Raw genomic sequence first — 20,380 nt, forward strand, 5'->3', positions numbered from 1 at the left:
GGGTCTTACGTCGCCGCGCCCGGGGTTGAAGGGGCAACGCCGCGCCTGCGCAGAGAGGACTGGCAGACGGAGGAGTTCAGGGACCTGGGGCCCAAGGTCCCGGCAGGGGTAGGTTGCAGTCGGGGGTCGGGTCGTGTCCGAGACCAGGCGTCTTCACAGGCTCGCCTGATTTCTGCTCTGGTCCCGACGGTGTTCGATTTTTCTCCAATTTACGGGAGTTTTGCGGAATGAACCAGTGCTCGCAGGTACCCCACTTTTCTTTATGGGACGGAGCCGGAGTTCCTGTATCGAGCAGTTCGACGACCGGCGGCCCTGTTGGAGCGAAGTTAGGCCCAGTCCGGGCCGGGTACCGCTGCTTTATTAGATTGCACGCCTCTTAAATTGTACGCCCCGGGAGGCGGACCCTGTGGTTTATGGGAAAGGTGGGCGGCGCGGACCCTGCAGCTTATGGGGTGAAGGGGCTCTGAGCGTTTTGGCTTCAGCGCTTTCAATCTCTGACTTTTTGTTTTGTTTGTTTTTTGGTTTTTAGGGCCGCGCCCGCGGCATACGGAGGTTCCCAGGCTAGGCTTTGAACTGGAGCTGCAGCTGCCGGCCTATGCCACAGGCGCAGGAACATCAGATCTGAGCCGAGTTTGTGACCCACACCACAGCTCAGAGCACCGCGGGAGCCTTAACCCACTCAGCAAGGCCAGGGATCAAACCCGCAACCTCGTGGTTCCTAGTCGGATTCATTTCCGCTGCACCACGCAGGGAACTCCGGTCTGATTTTTTTATTCTGTGTTCACCGCAAGCTCTTTGACATTAGGTACTGGAGCCTTGGTGTGTGCGTAATTTTTTCATTGCCAATTAGAATTTTATATCTTTAGTTGTTAAATAAGTATTTATCGCAAAGCCCGTTAAGAGTTTTTAAAGTTTGATTTGAGTTCCTTTTGATTATATATCTCATTCTATCTGTGTTTCAGTCATTTGAGACACTTCTCTCTACCATGACTTGTGAGTTACTTTTGTCTGAGGTCTTGGTTTTCTCTTTTAATCCCATAAGGCTCAGTGCTGTGCAGCAGCACATAACTGGATCTAAACCAAAATTGTGTTTGTTTTTTGGCCGTGCCCACACCATGCAGAAGTTCCTGGGCCAGGGATCAAACTTGAGCTACAGCAGTGAAAGCAGCAGAGCCTTAACCCATGAGCCATCAGGGAACTCCTGAGCAGAATTTTTTGAAAGAAAACAAGACTCACATGAGCCAAGTAGACGATAAAATTAACAATGTATTGTGTTCCTTTTGTGTATTAATGGTGTTATCTTTTATTTCAAGGTGTATCTCCATGAATAACTTAAATGACCCCCCAAATTGGAATATCCGGCCTAATTCCAGGGCTGATGGGGGTGATGGAAGCAGATGGAATTATGCCCTGTTGGTTCCAATGCTGGGATTGGCTGCTTTTCGTAAGTCATGGTTTTCCTAACACATTTGCTGGGCTGAGAGTGTGGGGCTTAGGAACCTGAGAGTTGTTGGCTGGAAAAAAAAAAACGTGCATGAGACCCGTGCCTTGGGTTTTATTCAGTGTCTTACTGAAGACCATGGCCCAGGGTATGGCTTCTCAGATAGCTGTTAGGAACTGCTCCAAAGAGGTAGGGGGAAGCCAGGATATATGTGAATTTTTTGGCTGGGAAATACATACGGTCAAGCATACGTCTTGGTAAAAGATTACTGCTTGTCACACCAAAAATCCAACAACAACCAGGTATCTCAAGTTAATGATTTTAGTGCTTACCACCCTATGGGAACACGTAAGTATTTGAGGTCATTGGAATTCTTCCTTAACTTGGTTTTCTTAACTATGTAGGGTCATATGCATCCAGACGAGAGAGTGCATTCACTCTGAGTGCCTTTCAGGGTGAACTTGCAGGTCAGCAGGGGCAGTGATGGCCTGATGGTAAATTTCAGAAAAAGGTCTTTGTTTTTATAAATGCAGCACGTGTATACCCTAGTTTTATCGCATAAGGTACATTTTGGGCAAATTACTTAATCCTCCGAGCCTTAGTTTCTCTGACCATCGTAATTACCTCAATGCAGTGTGAGGGTTAAATAAGACAAGATATTTAGAGGTGTTTGTGTGGAGTGAGTTCTGTAACTGTGAGCTCCCTTCAAGGCTTTGTTGCTCTGCAGGAGGCTCCCTTGCTTCAGTGGCCTTGTAAGGACTGATGAGGAATAAAACAGACATAAAGGAAAACTGGTTTGGGGCTCTGTGTAATATTGAGGAGGTCAGTCTTTGGGAGATTTCATCCATGAAACCTCTGCCTAGCAGGCCAGCAAATCTCTCTTCTTTAGGTCAGCTTTGTACCACTTTGGGGAAATTACTAGTCACTGGTCAGTTGTAATCATTCTTGCTTTTAGTTAATATCCCTAGTACATGATAAATTTCCTGAAGTGGAGGAGTTAGTTTTATGTTTTGTCATTGTTGGGGAGGAAGAAATTTTCCTCTATCCTTCTAAGTTTTTCTGGCTGGTCTCAGAATTAAATTGATGTGAGCCGGAGTAGCAGGAGAAAATCAAACAAAAGTTGTTACCATGTATACATAGGAGAGACCCAGGAACACTGAGTAAGTGACTGAAATGGCATAAGCCCACACCTCAGGTACCATCCTCAGCTCAAGACAAAGGAGGGTGGTGGGGCTGGGGAGAGTCGATTATCAAAGCTGACAAGGAAAAGTGCAAGGGTCAAGGGTAAGGTTGTTACTTAGATTGAGGTCGTAGCCTTCTCCTTTGGTAAGAATTTCCAAAGATTTGGTCAGCCTCTTTCTGGTACACCAGGGAGACACCCTTACAAATGGAGGCTTTCTTTATCAATGAAAGTGTATCTTACAAAAGGGTATCTGCTGGAGTTCCCATCATGGCTCCGCAGAAACGAATCTGACCAGGATCCATGAGGACTCAGGTTCAATCCCCGGCCTCAAGCAGTGGGTTAAGGATCCAGCATTGCTGTGAGCTGTGTTGTGGGTCGAAGGTGTGGCTCAGATCTGGCATTGCTGTGGCTGTGGCTTAAGCCAGTGGCAACAGCTCCACTTTGACCCCTAGCCTGGGAACCTCTATATGCTGTGGGTGTGGCCCAAAAGACTCCCCCCAAAAAAGGGTAACTCTTGCTTTGTTTTCAGAGTTTCTCCCACATCTACTGTACCTTAGAAAGTAACCAGTTTAAAAGAATCCTATGCCAAAGAGACATACTTAGGGTGGCGTGTTCTGCTCCCCTGTGTTGTAGCCCATGGTTCTGGGGTAGCGCTTGAGAATAAGAGAAACTGAAAAAGTGGACGGAAGAACAACAAAAGCTGCCCTCTATTGCAGTGATTTTTCTTTTTTTTTTTTTTTTCTTTTTCCAGTTGTATGGAATACTTCAGTTATTTCTGTCTTCCCTGTGCAGGGCTGTGCTAATCTCTGTATCATTCCAGTTTGTTAGCGTATGTGTTGCTGAATCAAGGATGCAGTGATACTTTTCATGGATTGGCTTTGTGTGCCTGGATTTCTCAGGTCAGCAGGTTTGAGTAGAGAAAGAGGAGGCTGACAAGAGTAACGTTTATCAGCCTCCTTTGTCTGCCTTTGCTTTTAGACTATGCTAGGGGCTGCTTAACACCTGTGTGTTCAATATAATTTCTAAACCTTGTAATAACACATTTTTGGAGAGTCCTTACAAGATTGCCAAGTTAAAGGTTTTCTCTCTGATCGCATTACCTAAGCAAGAGAACCAAGAAGAAAGACCACAGTATTCCTGAGGCTTCCTGGGGACAGGGCATCATTTCAAAAGTACAAGAAAGCAGGACCTTCAGAAGTAAAGATTACTATGAAAGGCTGTAAAAGCTAGGGATGAGTCTGGAAAAAATGGAAAATGAAAGTCACCTCAGGGCCTCTCCCAGCCTCAAAACTAATTAATTACCACATTAATAAGAGTAATTTTAAGCCTTCCACTCACTCACCAAGCTCATCACCCTTGCCACAGGCAGTACGCAGCCTTTCCAAGTGTTAAATAGGGGTTTGCAAGGTGGCAGGCTTGTGAGTTTCTAAATAGCAACGCCCTGAGGGCTGGAATTGAGTCTTTCTGCACGATGTAGACCTGCAGATCATTGAATCATAAAACCCGCCTACTCTTGTCCGCCTCCCTGGAGGTGACGCTCAGGTTTCCAGGAAAGTATCCAGCGCTTTGCGGAACGCCTGCACCGCTCGCTGTCTCACCAGCGGGGTGGGAAGGATCCATTTTCCTGGCGTCCTTGCCAGCATTTGGTGTGCTTACTGTGGTTCTTATTTTGCCTGTTCTTACAGGTGTGTCGTGATAGCGCCCTGGGGTCTTCACTTGCTCTTCCCCAATACCTAACGACAACGGGCGTCTTTTCACAGACGTATTTGTCCATCGTATTTGTCCAGGAATCCTGTTTTGGCCATTGGGTGTGTGTGTGTGTGTGTGTGTCAGCCAAAGACGTATTTGCCATCGATTTATCTGTGTCCAGGAATCCTGTCTTTTGGCCATTTTCTCTGTGTGTGTGGGTGTGTGTGTGTGTTTGGCCATTTTGTGTGTTTGTGTGTGTGTGTGTGTGTGTGTGTGTGTGTGTGTCAGTCAGCCACAGATGTATTTGCCATCGATTTATCTGTGTCCAGGAATCCTGTCTTTTGGCCATTTTCTCTGTGTGTGTGTGTTTGGCCATTTTCTGTGTGTGTGTGTGTGTCAGCCACAGACATATTTGCCATCGATTTATCTGTGTCCAGGAATCCTGTCTTTTGGCCATTTTCTCTGTGTGTGTGGGTGTGTGTGTGTGTTTGGCCATTTTCTGTGTGTGTGTGTGTGTGTGTGTGTGTGTGTGTGTGTGTGTGTGTACGGCCGCATTCGCGGCCCATGGAAATTCCCAGACTAGGGGTTGAATTGGAGCTGCCAGCCTACACCACAGCCACAGCAGTGTTCTGGCCATTTTCTAGTGTTGAGTTTTGAGGGTTTTTCCTGTGTTCTGGATTCTAGTACCTTGTTGGCTGTCTGGCTTGCAAGTGTGTTCTTCCAGCTTATAGACTCCTAATGGACTCGTTCATGGAGCAGATTTTTTAATTTTGATGAAGTCCAGCTTGGCAGTTTTTCCTTTTATACGTCATGCCTTCATGTGAGGTCTGAGAATTCTGTGCCTGGCCCTCAATCCTGAAGACTCAATCTTGGGTTTTCCGGCGTTTTAGTTCTGCGTTTTACACAGCAGTCCTTGATCCGAGTTCAGTTTTCCATTTAGTAGGAGACCGGCCTTGTGTCTTCCCTTCCAGTCTCCTGGCCTGTTTCCTTTTCTTGCTTCCTTGCGCCAGCTGTGTCAGGTGGCTCCTGATCGTGGAGCAAAGCCTTTGGTCTCCTCACCATTAAGTAAAGTGTGGCCGAGGATTTCATAGATACTCTTTGTTGAGAAGTTCCCCTCGAGTCCTGTTTTCCTGAGTTTCTGTCGTGAGCAGGGAGGGGTTGTGTTTCTGTGTCAGTTGGTGTGATAATGTTTTTCTTTCTTTCTTGTTGGATGACACTGGTTGGTTTTTGAATGCTGAGCCACTCTTACACTTTAACGATCCCAACTAGTATCCATGAGGTTGCAGATTCAATCCCTGGCCTTGCTCAGTGGATTAAGGATCCGCTGTTGCCGTGAGCTGTGGTGTCATCCACAGATGCGGCTCGGATCCTGCGTTGCTGTAGCTCTGCTGTAGGCCAGTGGCTACAGCTCCAATTGGACCCCCAGCCTGGGAACCTCCATGTGCCGCAGATGCAGCCCTACAAAGACCAAAAAAAGGAAAAAGGCCTCCTTCTTTGTATGACTCCCTGTCCGAATGCATAAGCAAACATAGGGGCCTCAGCTGTTGACCGTTGAGGAGCAGGCAAAGCTGAGCACACTCTGACCTCGACTCAGTTCTGTAATAACCTGGCCAACAATATTTGAAGCACCTCACTTGTAGTTTTTTTTTTTTTTTTTTTTTTTTTGGTCTTTTTTGCTATTTCTTGGGCCGCTCCCGCGGCATATGGAGGTTCCCAGGCTAGGGGTCTCATCGGAGCTGTAGCCACCGGCCTACGCCAGAGCCACAGCAACGCGGGATCCAAGCCGCGTCTACAGTACTTGTAGTATTTTTATTAAGGTACAGTTCTGCCAATTTCTGCCGTGCAGCAAAGTGACGCAGTCATACACATGTGTACGTTCCCTTTCTTATGTTGTCTTCCGCCACGTCCTAGCCCATGAGACTGGATGCAGTCCCCTGTGCTGTTCAGCAAGACCTCGTTGCTCACCCATTCTCGATGCCATAGTTTGCATCTACTAACCCCAAACTCCCCGTCCATCCCACTCCCTCCCCGCTCCTCCCTGGCAACCACAAGTCCCTTCTCTCTGTCTCTGAGTCTGTTTCTGATGTGTAGATAGGTTCATCTGCGCCATATTTCAGATGTCAAAAAAGGCGGAATGCCTCACAAATACACGTGTCATCCTCGCGCAGGGGCCAGGCCAGTCTTCTCCGTATTGTACCGATTTTAGTTCACGTGCTGCCAAAGCGAGTGCACCCGTGTTCACTTTCAAACCTGGCTGATAGCCTGCGGGGCACCGTGGCCAGAGCAGGCCTGCGGTGGTGGCTTTGAGAGCAAAAGGGAGCAGGGCCCAGTTGTCTCAGCCGTCAGAAATGAGGAAGCTGAGAGGGAGGCTCTGTTTGCAGCGTTGTCACCCTTGTCTTTTGGAAGTCCCTCTCTGATTTTAAGGTAAGATCTCTGCCTGTTATCCAGTTTCTTACAAAACGTTATCATTTTGTAACTCTCGGGACTTAAGAGCTTATGGAAATACTGTCCTTAACGGCTTTATGTTTTAATTCTTTAAATAAAGGTGATAGAAACGGAGCTCTGAATTTTCACCGTGTGTGTCTTCCTCCCCCACCTCATTTGTGTCAGGTTGGATCTGGTCTAGAGAGTCCCAGAAAGAAATAGAGAAAGAGAAGGAAGCCTGCCGGCAGAGAACGGCAGCCTTCCAGCGGGACCTCGAGGCCAGGTACCACGCCACGATCTCAGAAAGTCGGCGTGCCGTGGCTCGGCTGTCCCTGGAACTCGAGAAGGAACAGAACAGGACAACTAGTTACCGAGAAGCCCTCATCTCGCAGGGGCGCAAGATGGTAGAAGAGAAGAAGCTTCTGGAACAGGAGCGGGCTCAGGTCCTGCAGGAAAAGAGACAGCCCTTGCGGAGTGCGTACCTGAGCTGCCTGGACAAGGAGGCCGACTGGCAGAGGAGGGCCAGGCTTCTACTGCGCGAGTTCGAGGAGGCGCTCGCGGAGAGACAGAGCATCTACTGCAGCCTGGTTCTGCCTCGCGGTCGGCGCCTGGACATAGAGAAGGGCCTGCTGGTGCGGGCGTCCACGGACCCCCTCGCCGTGGACCTAGAGATGGCAGCTGGCCTGAGCGACATATTCAAGCACGACACGCACTGTGGAGGCGTCTGGAACACCAGCAAGCGCCAGAACGGGAGGCTCATGTGGCTGTACCTCCAGTACTGGGAGCTGGTCGTCGAACTGAAAAAGTTCAAGCGAGTGGAGAAAGCCATACTGGAGAAGTAGGACGGGCTGTGGCTTCTCCTCCTCTGCCCGCGCCGCCTGCGTGGCAGCCACGCGTGCACCCGGCCGCCTTTGGGCAGCAGCTTCCACTCCCGCCAGCCTGTGAGCAGCGAGCAAGGCCTCGGGAGCCAGGGTGTCCGCCTGCATCCCCCGCAGGGGTCAGGGACCCCGCTTCTCGGAAGCGTTTTTGAGCTCTTGGTGTTTTGTTCAGCAGAACAGTATAGCCTCATAGCTTTAGGGTAAAGTCGTTTTTAAGAATGTCGGATACAGTATTCGTCCTTAGTGTAGGTAACTTTGGGGTCTGTTTTTATCACTCCCTGAATAAATTCTGTTTTCTCCTCAGCTGATTTTTCTCCTGAAGTGACTCACGCGGTAGCGGATAGCAGTGCCTAAGAGATGACAACAAGGAAGTGATAGGGTTTTGTGCTCGTCTGAAGCTCTTTCCGCCAAAGGGGAAAAGTGGGTCTGGTTTCCAGTTGATGTCTTCGTGTGTTTGGAATTTGCATGTTCGATGAGCAGACATCACTTATCAGCAATGACATAGGATTAAACACCTGCAGTGTGAAAGCAACAGTGCCGCGTTTGTGTGCGGAAAGCTCCTTTCACAAAGTGTTTTTAATAGAATCTCTTGATTTTGCTGCACACTTAGGCCCATTTTCCATGAAGCTGATAGGAATCAGCCTTCGTGTGCTTTAAGCAGACCCCTCGCGTTGTCCGACCCCCATTCCGTGCAGCAGGCACTGCTCGTCCCCTTGGGCTTGGGGTCTCGGAGACCAGCCCAGGCTTGATGACCTGCTGGGAGGCCTCAGGATTCAGCACGTGGTTGTAAGCAGGGAACAGGTCAAGGTCAGCACAGAGACAGGCAGCTGGGTGAAGCGGGGAGGTGTGTGGATGCTCTCGTCAGGACAGCGACGGTTTCCAGTTTCCCGGAGGGCTGGTCACACAGACACCCTCCGCCTGGCACAGGCCTCAGTTTCTAAAGCAGGCATCAAGCCTGCTCTTGGCGGTTTGGGCGCAGTGAGCCACTCTTAGTCGGTGGAGGGAATCCCCCCAAATCCAGGTCCCGGATGCCGGCCAAGGGCCAGGCTGTCAGCAGGACTCTCAAAGGCTCACGGGCTCAGGCCTGCTGCATGAGATCTTCCCTGCAGGTGCCTTTACAACAGAGGTCCCAGGGCTGAGGTCGGGGGTGTCAGCCTGCCTGTGGGGCTGCACGGGCGGGGGGGGGGGTACCAGAGCCGGTACGAACCCAGACAGCTTGCTTCTGATCCGTGTGAGGCCGGGTCCTCTTTGGGTAACTGAGCAGGTTGTGAGGGCTGGCGCCAGAGTGCTCTTTTTCTGAGTTACGGCAGAAAGAGCTATTCACGAGGGCTGTGGTAGCAGGGAGCAGGCAGTTCAGGCAAGCTTAGGTCGGGGCAGGGACTGTCCTAAGGCCACCTCGTGGCAAGGATGGAGGGTGACCGCCAGGCCTCGGAGAGGAGCTAGAAAACAGCGTCGGGCCCTGCAGAGCGTCGACCTTTAGGCTTCAGGCCTCTGCATGTCTGTTCAGGCTTTGCTCCCTACAAACCAGCTTTCTCTCCTCAGCCACGCGGTGAGGACAGCTCCTGTTCTGTTCCCCTGTGAGGCAGAGTCTGGGAACCACTGGGTTGAGTGGCACTGTGGCCTATGGCTGGAGCAGGAGTGGAGGATGAAGCAAACCCGGCACACAGGCCAGCCATGGGCTCAGCACAGCGGGGGCCCTGAACCACAGCCTTGAGGCTCCCAGGCCAAAGCCACACCTCCAGGGGTCCATGAGGGTGTGGATCTGAGGGCGGGGTGACAAGAAAGGCCTGGAGCAGGACATGCTTCTGGGCTCCTGGTGCGCCCCCCTATTTAGTGTCCTGCCTGGACCCGCTGGCTCCTCATAGGGGCTCATGGTCCGTGGGTGGGCTCCAGCTTGGGCTGCCCGGAGCACCAGAGGCTCCTGGGGACGGGGATGTTGCACCATTTACCGCGTGAGGACAGGTGATCCTGGCCCTGCTCACGAGGGGCTCTGGCTCTGCGTAGCTCGGTGGTGGCTGCTGCCTACGACCGTCTAGGTGAGGGCGTGGAATTGGATCCCAGGCTGATGAGATGCAGGACTGGCAGAGGCAGGGGAGGGGCCCCCTGTGATGGGCACCAGGACCGCACTGTGCTCACCCGTGGGGCTGCCCACAGCTAGAGAAGGGAGAAGGGGACTCCTGGGAGCCAGTGCGTGGCAGCTACAAGAGACGGAGCTGCAGAGGTCTTGCCACAGCCCCTGCACAGAGGGTCCACGGGTCTGCAAGCCAGTGATTGGAAAGAACCATCTGGAGTAAGTTGTTAGTGTAGGAAGCCCCGGATCTGCACCCTCTCCTTGCAGGATGGTCAGGAAGCAGTGCGGAGTTCCTGGAGGAAGTACAGCGATTAGTCCTCCACAGGGGATGAGCGGCGGCAAGGACAGTGTCCCCCACACACCCAGGACGGTGTCCCCAGATGCCCAGGACAGTGGTCCCATAGTCCATCACCACCCCTATTATGTCCCTGTTCAAGTGTCTGGACCCTAAGAAGACCAGGGGGGTTTGGGCAGGTGATAGCCCTCAGGCTCCCTGGGAGGAGACCAGTCGTGCCGCCACTTTGCCCACGCACACCCTCTTGACCCCAGGCACTCTGCTCTCCAGCGCTGGGCTGTTTTCTTCTCCCACAGCTTGCCTGTGTGAGGTGGCCACACGGTCCGTGAGAAGCATAGGCAGATACCCCTGCCTGCTGCCACAGCCAGCGTCACAACAGGCATCCTCAGGGCCGCCTGTCCCAGGCCAGGCAGATGCAGCTAAAACCCATTGTGGCTGCAAGTGGCACGTTCAGGGTTGGGGCCAAGCAGGTTCACAGGAGCACATGAGTTACATGCTCTGGGGTGCGTGAGAGGCGAGGGTCCCACTTGGGCTGCTCCACATGCTTCAAAATTGTTGCAGACAAGCCTCTCAGCCTCTTCAGTTTCACAAGAATGGGTCATTCCTCAGGGTGGGGTGGGGGCTGTCGGGAACCTTGCCCACTAGCAGACACTTCTGTGCCCCTGCCTGGCTCCAAATCTCAGTTCCTGGGTCACTACAGCATATCCCTGGGCCCTTCTCTACCACAGCTGCTGGGCTCAGCCGTGCCTGCTGGCCACCTGGAGGCCGGGTCCCTCATCCAGAAAATCCCGCAGACACAAATGGCAGAAGCTGCTCTGTGATTCTCTGATTCCTGAGAGAATCAAGTCATTTCAGAAGTCTGCCCTGCGCCTACTCTCTTGCAACAGCAAAGACTGTGTGGCTGAAAGGTTCCAGTGAGACGTTACGGCACGACACGTGGGAGGGATGTGCAGAGGTGAGCAAAGAAAGCCACGCTGATGTGTGTGGGAGTGAGAAACTGCCACTTCCCTCCGTGCACCTGGCCACGCACTGCTGCCAGTCTTTTCCGTAAGACCCAGAAGGAAGTCTGTTACCTTCCTCAGCAAGCATATCCTTGAGAGGACCCTACGCCATTGTAGGGAGAAAGGCCTGGGACATACGTGGGGGGGGGGGGGTGCACAGGAGCCCCTGTGATGGGGACATAGCTGTAGACAGGCCAGCATGGAGCTGGACCAGAGGGCAGAGCCCATCCACACAATGATTCAGCCCCCATGAGCACCCAGGTGGCCCTGGCGTGAGCAACACTCGGCCACATCAAGCACTAGCCTCTCTCTTGAGAAAATGTTTTATTTTCAGACTCTTAGGTCCTTTTAAAAGTTCTGAATTGTGTTAAAATTAAAATGACATCTGAGTCATCAAAAACCTTCCAATACACAGAAGTCCAGGACCAGATGGCATCACTGGTGAATTTGAGCAAACATCCAAAGAAGAATTCATACCAGTCCTTCTCAAACTCTTCCAAAAGAGAGAAGAGGGAGTTTTCCAAACTTACCTTACAAGGGCATCACTACTCCGACGCCAGAAGCAGAGAAAGATGCCAAGAGAGGAGTTCCTTCTACAGTGCAGCGGACTAAGGGTCCGACTGCAGCGGCTTGGGTCACTGCAGCGACGCGGGGCAGCCCAGCGCAGTGAATTAAGGATTCACAGCAGTGGTGTGGATTTGATCCCTGGCACTTCCAGGGAACCTCCACATGGCGTGGATGTAGCCAAAAAAAAAAAAAAAAAAAAAAAGAAAGGCCAAAAGAAAAGGAAATTACAGGCCAACATCCCTGATGAACACAGATGCAAAAATCCTCAACAAAATGCTATCAAACCCAATTCAACAATACAGGAAAAAGATCATACACATGAGCAAGTGAGATTTATCCCAGGGATACAAGGATGGTTCAGTACCACAAATCAGTCAATATGATACACCACATTAACAAACTTAAGAATGTAGAAATCATATGATCACTTCAGTAAATGCAGAAAAAGCATTTGACAAAATTCAACATCCATTTATGATAAAAACTCCACAAGGCAGGTATACAGGAATATACCTCAACATAATAAAGCCGTATATGACAAGCCCAGAGCTAACATACTCAATGGTGAAAAGTGAAAAGCATTTCCTCTAAGATCAGGAATAAGACATTGATGCTCACTCACAACTTTTATTTGATACAGTATTGGAACCAGACAAGAAAAAGAAATGAAAGGAATCCAAATTGGAATCGTACAGGGTCAGGATTTGCAGATGACATGATACTACACACAAAAAACCATAATGATTCCATCAAAAAGCTGTTAGAACTAATAAATTCTGTAAAGTTGCAGGATACAAAATCAATACACAAAAATCTGTCGCATTTCTATACACTAATAATGAAATATTAGAGAAATTAAGAAAACAGTGTCATTTATAATTGCATTAAAGTATGAATAAATTTAACCAAGGAGGTGAAAGACCTGTATATTGAAAAGTGCAAGACATTAATAAAACAAACTGAAGAATATATAAAGAAATGGAAAGATACTCCATACTCATGGATTGGAAGAATTAATCTTGTTAAAATATCCATTCTATCCAAAGCAATATACAGAGTCAATGCAATCCCTATCAAAATACCAGTGGCATATTTCACAAAAGTAGAACAAAAAAAATCCTAAAACCTGTATGGAACCATAAAAACCCTGAATGGCCAAAGCCGTCTTGAGAAAGAAGAACAAAGCTGAAGGCATCATATTCCTTGACTTCAAGCTTTATTACAAAGTAGTAGTCATTAGAGTGGTACCATGTTGGCATAAAAACAGACACAGAGATCAGTGAAACAGAATAGAAAGCCCAGAAATAAACCCATGCATATATGGTCAATTGATTTATGGCAAAGAAGCCAAGAATATACAATGGGGAAAGGACAGTCTCGCCAATAAATGCTGCTAGAAAACCCGGACAGCACATGCAGAGGAATGAGACTGGACCACTCTCTTACAAAATACGCAAGAAATTAACTCAAAATAGATTAAAGACTTGAACGTAAAACCCGAAATCATAAAACTCTTAGAACAGGGGGTAAAACTTTCTGACCTCAGTCTTGGCAATGATCTTTTTGAATCTGACACCAAAAGCAACACAAGCATCATAAACAAGCGGGACTACACCCAACTAAAAACTCCTGCATGGCAAACAAAACATAAGCAGGGGGAGGGAGTGGGATGCACTGGGATCTGGGGGGTCAGCGGTGCAAACCCTCGCCCTTGGAGTGAAGAAGCAATGAGATCCTGCTGAATAGCACAGGGAACTATATCTAGTCACTCCTGATGGAACACGATGGAGGATAATGTGAGAAAAAGAATATATAGATATATATATATGTGACTGGGTGACTTTGCTGTACAGCAGAAATTGACAGAACATTATAAATTAACTATAATAGGAAAAATAATATTAAAAATAAAGTAAAAAAATCAACAAAACAAAAAAGGCAAACGAGAGAAAATGTCTGCAAATCATATCTGATAAGGTCTAATATCCAAAATATGTAAAGAACTCATACAAATCAATTGCAAAAACATTAAAATTAAGAAATGGGCAGAATATCTGAAGAGACATGAAAAGATGCTCAGCATCATTAATCATTAGGGAAAATGCAAATCAAAACCACAATGAAATACCCTCCACACTTGGCAGATGGCTATTATCAAACAGACGAAAGGGGACGTGAAGAAGAGGGAACCCCTTGCACACTGTTGGTGGGAATGTAAACTGGTGCAGCCAAAATCAGTACGGAGGTTCCTTAAAACGATTAAAATTAAGAGCTCCCGGAGTTCCCGTTGTGGCTCAGTGGTTAACGAATCCGACTAGGAACCATGAGGTTTCAGGTTCGATCCCTGGCCTTGCTCAGTGTGTTAAGGATCCAGCGTTGCCGTGAGCTGTGGTGTAGGTCACGGACGCAGCTCGGATTCCACGTTGCTGTGGCTCTGGCGTAGGCCGGCGGCTATAGCTCCAATTCGACCCCTAGCCTGGGAACCTCCATGTGCCGCGGGAGCGGCCCAAGAAAATGTCAAAAAGACAAAAAAAAAAAAAAAAAGAGTTCCCTGGTGGCTCAGTGGCCTAAGAATCCAGTGTTGCCAATGTTGTGGCCCCAGTGGCTGCTATGGTGTGGGTTGGATCCCTGGCCCAGGAACCTCTGCATGCTGCTGGCAAGGCCACAAACCTTTGTTAAATTAGAACTCCCATGTGGTTCAGTGATTCTACCTCTGGGTGTTTATCCAAAGAAAATGAAAACACTAATTTGAAAAGATATCTGCCCTTCCATGTTTCCTGCGGCATTACGTACATAACCAAGATATGGGCCACCTAAGTGCCCATCAACAGACGAATGAACACAGAAGATATGGTGTAGATAGAACAGAACACTCTTCGGCCATAAAAAGATTGAGATTCTGCCCTTGGTGACCACATGGTTGGACCTGGAGGGCATTCTCTCAAGTGAAGTAAGTCAGAAAAAGACAAATACCATGTGATCTCGCACACAGGGAAGGTATAGATATCTAAGCTCACAGAGAACAGACTAGTGGTTGCCCGAGGTGGTAGGGGTGTTACGGGGGGAGAAGAAAGTGAGCTGTTTTGTTTTTTTTTTTCATTGAAATAAATGAAATCATAAAAAAATACAAATGGGCCACAAGCACATGAAGACATGCCCAGCTTCCTGAATGTATGGGAAATGCAAATTAATACATTTCTCATTCATTAGATTAAAAAATAAAACCACATCTGGTGTTCCCATGGTGGCTCAGTGGGTTAAGAACCCAACTAGTATCCATGAGGATTAGGGTTCCAACCCTGGCTTCGATCAGTGCGTTAAAGGTCCCCCGTTGCTGTGGCTGTGGTGTAGGCAGGCAGCTCCAGCTTGGATTTGACCCCTAGCCTGGGAACTTCCATAGGCTTCAGGTGCAACCCTTAAAAAAGGCAAAAACAAGAGTAAGACCCAAAAAACCACATCTGAATAAGCCATACTTCTGTTTTATTAGCGTTTAATTACCCTAATGTTCAGCCCTTTGCACAAATTGGCTCTTTGTTGAAACCGGACCTGGACTTAAACTTCAGAATTAAGCCCTCCTCAAGCACCAGGGCTTAGATAACTGCACGTCGGGTGGGCCACTGCAGTCCTGCCTTAAGCTGGAGGCCGCCCTGTGCCCTAGGGCTCAGCCTGGCACCACGGGCCAGAACAGAGCCATTAACAACCTAAGCTCACGTCCTCCCCGGACCTCCCCGCGCCCGCAGCCTGCACCACACGCAGCCCATTGCACGGTGACCAGGCCCGCTGCCGCTGCTGCTGGGTGCTTCTGCCCACCCCCCCCACCCCCGGCGTCCTGCTCCAGGGTGGCGCTCAGCGGCCTTGACCCTGAGCGGCCGCGTCACAGCTCCTGGAGGCAGGGTTTCTGCTCCGGCGGCGCCTGAAGGATGCCGCGTGCAGCTTTTGCCAAGATGCTTCCACGGCGCTGAGGGGTCCACGCTCAGCCTGGGGCCCCAGGGCATGAGCCGCGGAGGCAGACCCGCCTCGGACCGTCCAGGGCCTATTCCATTTGCTTCAGTGCTTTGGAAAAGTTTTCAAGAGCAGTTCTGAAAGCCTGCAGCAAGAAAGCTCCAAGTTCATTGCTCGTTTCCTGAATGTCCGGGTCAAAGCTTCCGAAGAGGGGGGTGGAGACGCGGACGTCGGCGCGGCCGGCCCGCAGCAGCACCGCGCGCAGCTCCTCCGCGATCACGTCGTATTTCTGCTGGTCGAACTTGGACATGGCCAGCTCGTCCTGGGGGTAGGCGCTGCCCTCGGGGTAGCAGTCCTTGGGCACCGGGAACTCCACGCACTGCAGCATGGGGAGCTCGCAGAGAGCAGAGGCGAAGAGGCGCCTGAGCGCGCGGGCCGACAGTGGGTTTCCCAGGAAGCGCAGCTCCCGCAGCCGGCGGCAGGCACTCAGGGCCAGGATCAGGCCGCCCACGTGGCGGTCCTCGATGCCACACTCCTCCAGGGTCAGGGCCCTCAGCGACGGCGCGGCCCGGCCCAGCAGCCGGAAGAAGGTGGAGGGGAACAGGTCCACTAGGCAGTGCCCACTGAGGTCCAGCACCTCCAGGTGGGCGGCGTGGGGGCAGTCCGCCAAGAAGGCCATGTCCGCGTGGTTCAGGGAGCAGTTGGCCAGGTCCAGCACCCTCAGCGGGGTCCTCAGGGGGCTGTGGGCAGCGGGGAAACAGCCGGGTGAGAGCAGGCAGAGGCACTCTGGGGCCTCTGGGGGATCCTGTCTCTGCCCGCAGACACACCATCCCTGCCTTGACCTCTTTCAGCCCAAGAGCCGGATTGGTTTTTACATTTTTAAATAGTTGAACGGGAAGAACATTTTGTGACTGTGAAGATAAGAAATTCAAATCTCAGTGCCGGTAAGTCTGTTTTGTCACAATACATATGTTCACCAGCTTGTTGTGGGGCAGTGAGATGCCTGAAATCGGTAGGAAATGAAACACCAGCTCGGCTCTGGGTGAAGAGCGGGTGCCCACAGGCCCTTGGGCTGGGAGGGTCCTTGAAACCCTCTGGTCCAGCCTTAGTGCTGCCTGGCGCTCCTGTGTGCTGACCAGGTACATGCAGGCAGAGGCATCAGGATCCGCACACACAGGCAAGTCCGAGCCCTGCCCCCCATGTCTCCAAGCCAGGAACAGCCCACCCCCACCCTCTGGGATGCTGGGCCTGGGTCGGGGTCACCCGGCTGAGTGCTGAGGGCTGGGGGACGTAGGGTCCTGCTCTCTGTCCACCTGCTCAGGCTGTCTTCCCACTCCCACTGCCTCCTGCACCTGTACTTGGGCACCGCGCCTGCTGTCGACCCCACAGGGGCTCTCTGCATTCTCGCCCAGCTGTGCGGAGGCGGTTGCTCAGGCCCTGAGGTGTCCTTTTGCACCTGAGCTGAGGGGAGTGTTTCTGCCTCCATCTCTCTCATCCCACATCCATCCATGAGAAACCCTCTAGCTACCTGCACTGCTCCCAAGCCTTAGGGGGCCTCCTCTGTGGAAAAGGGTCAAAGGCTAGGCCTGACTGCCCACCTGCATCTGGGAGCTTGGATTTGGGGAGGTCCCTGGCCTGAGCTGGTTGCATAAGCAAGGGGGTCCCTGCTGACACCTGTCTTCTTCTGGGGTCTGGAATCTCAGTGCGTGCCAGGCCAAGGTACCTACCCGGCCAGCCCCCAGTAAACTCCTAACAAGCTCTGCAGTGGATGGCACCTCCTATGTGTCATCACAGTCGGTGCTGGCTCCACTGGGACAGGACCCCAGACTCATGCTCTGTCTCCCTGAGACCCTCTGCCCCACAAGACTTTTCCCTTGGCAGATTCTGCCCGTATCCTGCTGGAAGAAATCTCAGCAGTGAATCATTCCAGGGAATTGCCAAACTTGGGTGGTCATAGGGGGCCTGCTCTGCCCATCTCCCTGTCCCTCCATCTGGCCAGCTGTGTGGGCCAAGAAAGCCAGAGTGGCCCCAGTAACCCAAGCTGATCTGCTGCCATCCTGCTCGGCGCCTCCAGGGCTTGGCCTGCTCTTCCAGCGCTCCTCTCCTCCTCCCCCTACACCCTCCCTCACATGCATGGCCCACTCTCTCCCTGCTGAGCCCAGCCCTGCCTCACCCACCGCTGGCCCTTCATTTGCAGGGTTCCTGCCTGATGCTCTCTCCAGACCCTCCGCCTGCTCGCTGTGTCAGGCCTCTGCTCAGAGGTCAGAGGTTAAGGAGCCAGCCCCTCCCCCTTAGGCCTGACCCACCCACACTTAGACTTTCCCAGGGCCGAGCGCAGGCTCTCAGCAACACACACACACACGACCGAAGCCTGCGCACGGGCGCAGAAGGGCAGTGTGCTGGGAGATGTGACGACCACGCTTTCAGACAGCCCTGCAGGCTCGTGATGGGTCAGGCTGTCTGGCTCATGGAACATGCTTCCTGGCACCTCTGACTGAAGACCCAGGACTGTCCTGAGGGCCCCAGCAAGCCACCACTTGGCAGAGCTGTACTTGTGTGCAGGCTGGGGGACCACCCTTCCTTGACTTGGAAGGCTGTTGTGCCAAGGGTGGAGGAGCAGGGATGGGGACCGGGAGGGGAGCCCAGCTGCCCCCCAGGGAGGAGAGGCAGTGCAGGCCTAGGCCAGCTGGGCCAGCTACGTCCAAGTCCCTCTGGATAAAAGAAGTCCCTGTAAACCAAGGACTCCCCAAACCGGGAAGGTCGTCTCACACTCACTGGCTCAAGAAACGAGAAGTTTAATTTTCCATAAATTTGCATAAGCATGTTCACAGCCAGTGGCTGCCAAGGTGGCCCAGTGGCCCTTGGGTATTCTGACCCTGACCTTTGGGTGGTGCCGTCCCCTGGCCTGCTGATGGGACCTCACCACAGTGTGAAGAAGCCTGGACAGGTGCTTTCCAGGGAAGGAGACTGCTCTCCGTCTGGAGGGTGTCTGGCCTTCTGATCAGTGGCCATGCCGTGAGGACTCCTGCTGGCTTGCAGAGGGTCCATGTGCTGAGGAGCCTGGCGACAGCCACCCAAATGGTGGCCTGGAATCAGACTGCCCGGACAACCTTCAGGGAAGACCACCGCTGCCTCCACCAGGCTCTCACTGGGGTACGTGTTACAGCGGCAGGGAACTCATACCGCAATGGCATCACTGCCATGTCATTTGCTTGCTGATTTGAACTTCTCCCTTTTTCAAAGGACAGTCTCCTTTGCCTTCTGGTGCTCCCAGGTTGCACACAACACCAGCCTTAGCTGGGCCACCTCCCCCTCCATCTGTCCCCTCCTGCTGCCCTGGACTGGGCAAAAACCGAGGGGATGGGGTTGGTGGCCACCTAAGTGAGACAACCCAGGACCTGGGACCCTGTGCTGCAGCGCTTGCACCTGGATAAATGCCTCTTTGAGCAACAAAATACGAATAAACTATATGAAACTAAACATAACTATATGCACGGACTTTGGGCAGGTTATGGACAAAAAGATACAAAAAGACCAAAAAATCCAGCTGCCACCTCCGAGGAGCCAGGCGCAAAACCAGGGACTAGGCAGGCCCCTGCACCCGCCCCCACCAACGGTGGGCCAGCACCTAAGCCACCCTGGGGCCCGACCCCGCACCCGCCTTTACCCCCACCCCATGGGAGGAGCGCACGCGCAACCCCTGGGCTGGTGGGCGGCCGGGGCCCCTGCTGGTGGTGGCCCCTCCCTGCTGCCGCTGCGGGGCCCAGAAAGCCTTGCCTGCATTTCCTGCCTGGTCTGCGATTAAGGAGCAGGCCTGGGGTACGGTCCCCCAGGGCAGCCGCCTCCCTGCCTTCCAGGAAGCCCCGTGCGGCCCTGACCCTGGCTGAGCGGCTGGGAGCAGATGCTCTCCGCCCGCCGTCCTCCTCTGGTCACCCCACACTCACCCGAGCAGTTTCTCGATCTTCCCGGTCAGCGTGGAGAAGGCCACGCTCAGTTCCGTGAGCTGCGTCATTCGGCTGAGCTCCCGGGCGATGGAGGTGAGGAGCGCGGCCTCGCCGTGGGAGGTGGCGGAGCTGGCAGGGGGCGCGTCGAAGGCCTTGGCGGGCAGGGTGAGGGCAACCAGCCGCGGGAAGCCCACCTGGGCCAGCAGCTCCTGCACGTGGCCAGCGTGCAGCCGCACGTTGTGCACCACCTCCAGGCGCCGCAGCTCGCTGGGCCCCGCCAGGCGCAGCACGTGCAGCAGCTGCCCGGGCCGCAGGCTGTCCGCGCGGAAGGAGAGGCAGCGCACGCGCAGTGGGGCAGAGCCCGGCGGCCCCAGGGCCCGCAGCACCGCCTCGAAGTTGCCCCCGGTGACAAAGATGTCCGCGAGGACCTCGACAGGGCGCCGGGCCGCGCGGGGCTCCCCCTGCAGCTCGCAGCAGGTCCTGGCCAGCAGCTCGGTGCGGCCCCACCTGCCCAGCGCCTTCCCGCAGGGGCAGCGCTGCACCTGCACGTCCCGGATGCCCGTGAGGTCGGCCACCTCCAGCCGCCGCCCGGCCCCGCCCCGGCGCACATGATCCGCGAGGCCCCGCACGCAGGCCTCTAGGCAGGCCCGGCAGGCCCGGTCCCTCAGGTCCCCGGGGTGGTCGGCGTTTGGCCTCAGCAGAGCGCCCAGCCGGAAGTCCTCCAGTGGCCAGTGCTCCAGCAGGACGCGGATCACCTCTGCCTGCTCCAGCAAGTAGCTGGCTTTGAAGAGCAGCGGGTAGATGTTGCAGGCCACGCCGTCCAGGCTCTGCTGGGCCACCCGGGGGTGGGACACCAGGGCCTCCGCAGAAATGAAGCGCAGCGACCACATCGTGTCCACCCGCGCAGCCAGAGACGGGACAGAGCTCTCCCCTCTGCTGTCCCAA

General features: G+C 52.8%; 2 protein-coding genes and 1 non-coding gene across 19 annotated transcripts; 1 reads left to right on the plus strand and 2 right to left on the minus strand.

Moving 5' to 3' along the window:
- The first annotated feature begins 51 nt into the window (after positions 1-51).
- On the plus strand, positions 52-7,918 carry CCDC127 (coiled-coil domain containing 127). 15 transcript variants are annotated; one of them, NM_001444662.1, is made up of 3 exons: positions 52-383; positions 1,314-1,444; positions 6,924-7,918. In NM_001444662.1, exons 2-3 carry the CDS (start codon positions 1,324-1,326, stop codon positions 7,577-7,579), a joined length of 777 nt encoding a protein of 258 aa, NP_001431591.1. In that variant the 5' UTR covers positions 52-383; positions 1,314-1,323; the 3' UTR covers positions 7,580-7,918. The 15 variants fall into 15 exon arrangements, with proteins under 15 accessions (NP_001431591.1, NP_001431592.1, NP_001431590.1 ...); NM_001444663.1 differs by having other exon boundaries at positions 52-245; NM_001444661.1 differs by having other exon boundaries at positions 52-108.
- On the minus strand, positions 6,437-6,545 carry LOC146395724 (U6 spliceosomal RNA). Its single transcript, XR_014831668.1, has one exon. It is a non-coding gene; the product is annotated as a U6 spliceosomal RNA (small nuclear RNA).
- A 4,242-nt stretch (positions 7,919-12,160) lies between the features above and the next one.
- LRRC14B (leucine rich repeat containing 14B) lies at positions 12,161-20,362 on the minus strand. Of its 3 annotated transcripts, none has more exons than XR_014830830.1 (3): positions 19,436-20,362; positions 14,934-16,231; positions 12,161-14,025 (listed from the first exon to the last, which is right to left on the minus strand). XR_014830830.1 is itself a non-coding variant. In XM_021076932.2 (2 exons), exons 1-2 carry the CDS (start codon positions 20,323-20,325, stop codon positions 15,583-15,585), a joined length of 1,539 nt encoding a protein of 512 aa, XP_020932591.1. In that variant the 5' UTR covers positions 20,326-20,362; the 3' UTR covers positions 12,161-15,582. The 3 variants fall into 3 exon arrangements, 1 of the variants encoding a protein (XP_020932591.1); XR_014830829.1 differs by having other exon boundaries at positions 12,161-14,033; positions 14,191-16,231; XM_021076932.2 differs by having other exon boundaries at positions 12,161-16,231.
- Between the last annotated feature and the right edge of the window lie 18 nt (positions 20,363-20,380).

Source organism: Sus scrofa, chromosome 16, assembly GCF_054392235.1.
Source record: "Sus scrofa isolate SSC_HxYL_T2T_F1_AM1 chromosome 16, Sscrofa_HxYL_maternal_Yorkshire_Landrace_v2.0, whole genome shotgun sequence".
Lineage (NCBI taxonomy): Eukaryota > Metazoa > Chordata > Mammalia > Artiodactyla > Suidae > Sus > Sus scrofa.